This window comes from Primulina huaijiensis, unplaced genomic scaffold (genome assembly GCF_012295235.1).
Source record: "Primulina huaijiensis isolate GDHJ02 unplaced genomic scaffold, ASM1229523v2 scaffold203205, whole genome shotgun sequence".
NCBI classification, from domain to species: Eukaryota; Viridiplantae; Streptophyta; class Magnoliopsida; order Lamiales; family Gesneriaceae; genus Primulina; species Primulina huaijiensis.
In genome coordinates, this window is record NW_027353149.1 from 1 (window position 1) to 744 (window position 744).

General features: G+C 42.7%; 1 protein-coding gene across 1 annotated transcript; it reads left to right on the forward strand.

Annotated features, from left to right (window-relative positions):
• Nucleotides 1-6: 6 nt before the first annotated feature.
• LOC140966249 (uncharacterized) lies at nucleotides 7-599 on the forward strand. Its single transcript, XM_073426585.1, has 2 exons — nucleotides 7-287; nucleotides 426-599. Exons 1-2 carry the CDS (start codon nucleotides 102-104, stop codon nucleotides 582-584), a joined length of 345 nt encoding a protein of 114 aa, XP_073282686.1. The 5' UTR covers nucleotides 7-101; the 3' UTR covers nucleotides 585-599.
• Nucleotides 600-744: the final 145 nt, after the last annotated feature.

Sequence of the window (744 nt, forward strand, 5' to 3'; positions counted from 1 at the left end):
CCAAGTGAGATCTAAATATGTTTGATTCCCACAGACGATAGGCTAAGCCCCTCTCAAGAGGTCAAATTCTTGGGGAAAGAAGTTCACAATTGGAGGAGGAAATGAGCGAGGAGTCCAAGAGGAGCGGCGGCGGCCGGTTTTTGGTGGCGCCGCCGATGACGACCTCCAACGAACGGTTGTCTTCTTCTGGGTCGGTTCCTGTGGGAGCTTCCGGCAAGAAGATTGTCATCAAGAGCGCAGATATGAAGGAGGATATGCAGAAAGAAGCTGTGGACGTTGCCATCGCTGTATTTTTTCTCCTTTTCACCCAAAAAAAGATTTAATAAAACATCGAACTCGAGGGGCCCTTTATATTTCTCTAAGTTTCAGTTATGTGTTTGAGGTGTCTTGATTTAATGATTTTGTGAATGTGTGTGTCTGTGTAGGCGTTTGAGAAGCATGGTGTGGAGAAGGATGTCGCCGAGAACATAAAGAAGGTGTTTGACAAAAAATACGGCCCCACCTGGCATTGCATTGTTGGCAAGAATTTCGGTAATCAAACTATTCTACTTTTTTTTATCATTCCTTGTCATGTATATTTCTGAATGGCTAGCTCCGGAATGCTTCTAACTTTGTTTTTGATGCCTGATAGCCGTAATTTGTCGACTGTTTTGTGGCTAATGTCTGTGGCTTTAACTCTCTCACATACGAGAGGCTGAGTTTGTAATTTAATTAGAATTTTTTCATGAGAGTTGAGTTATATAT

Excerpts from the sequence above, each read along its gene's own strand:
- LOC140966249 (XM_073426585.1), top strand. The coding sequence starts at position 102 with ATGAGCGAGGAGTCCAAGAGGAGCGGCGGCGGCCGGTTTTTGGTGGCG. Across the intron at positions 288-425 it reads CTGTGGACGTTGCCATCGCT|GCGTTTGAGAAGCATGGTGT; the intron begins GTATTTTTTCTC and ends GTGTCTGTGTAG.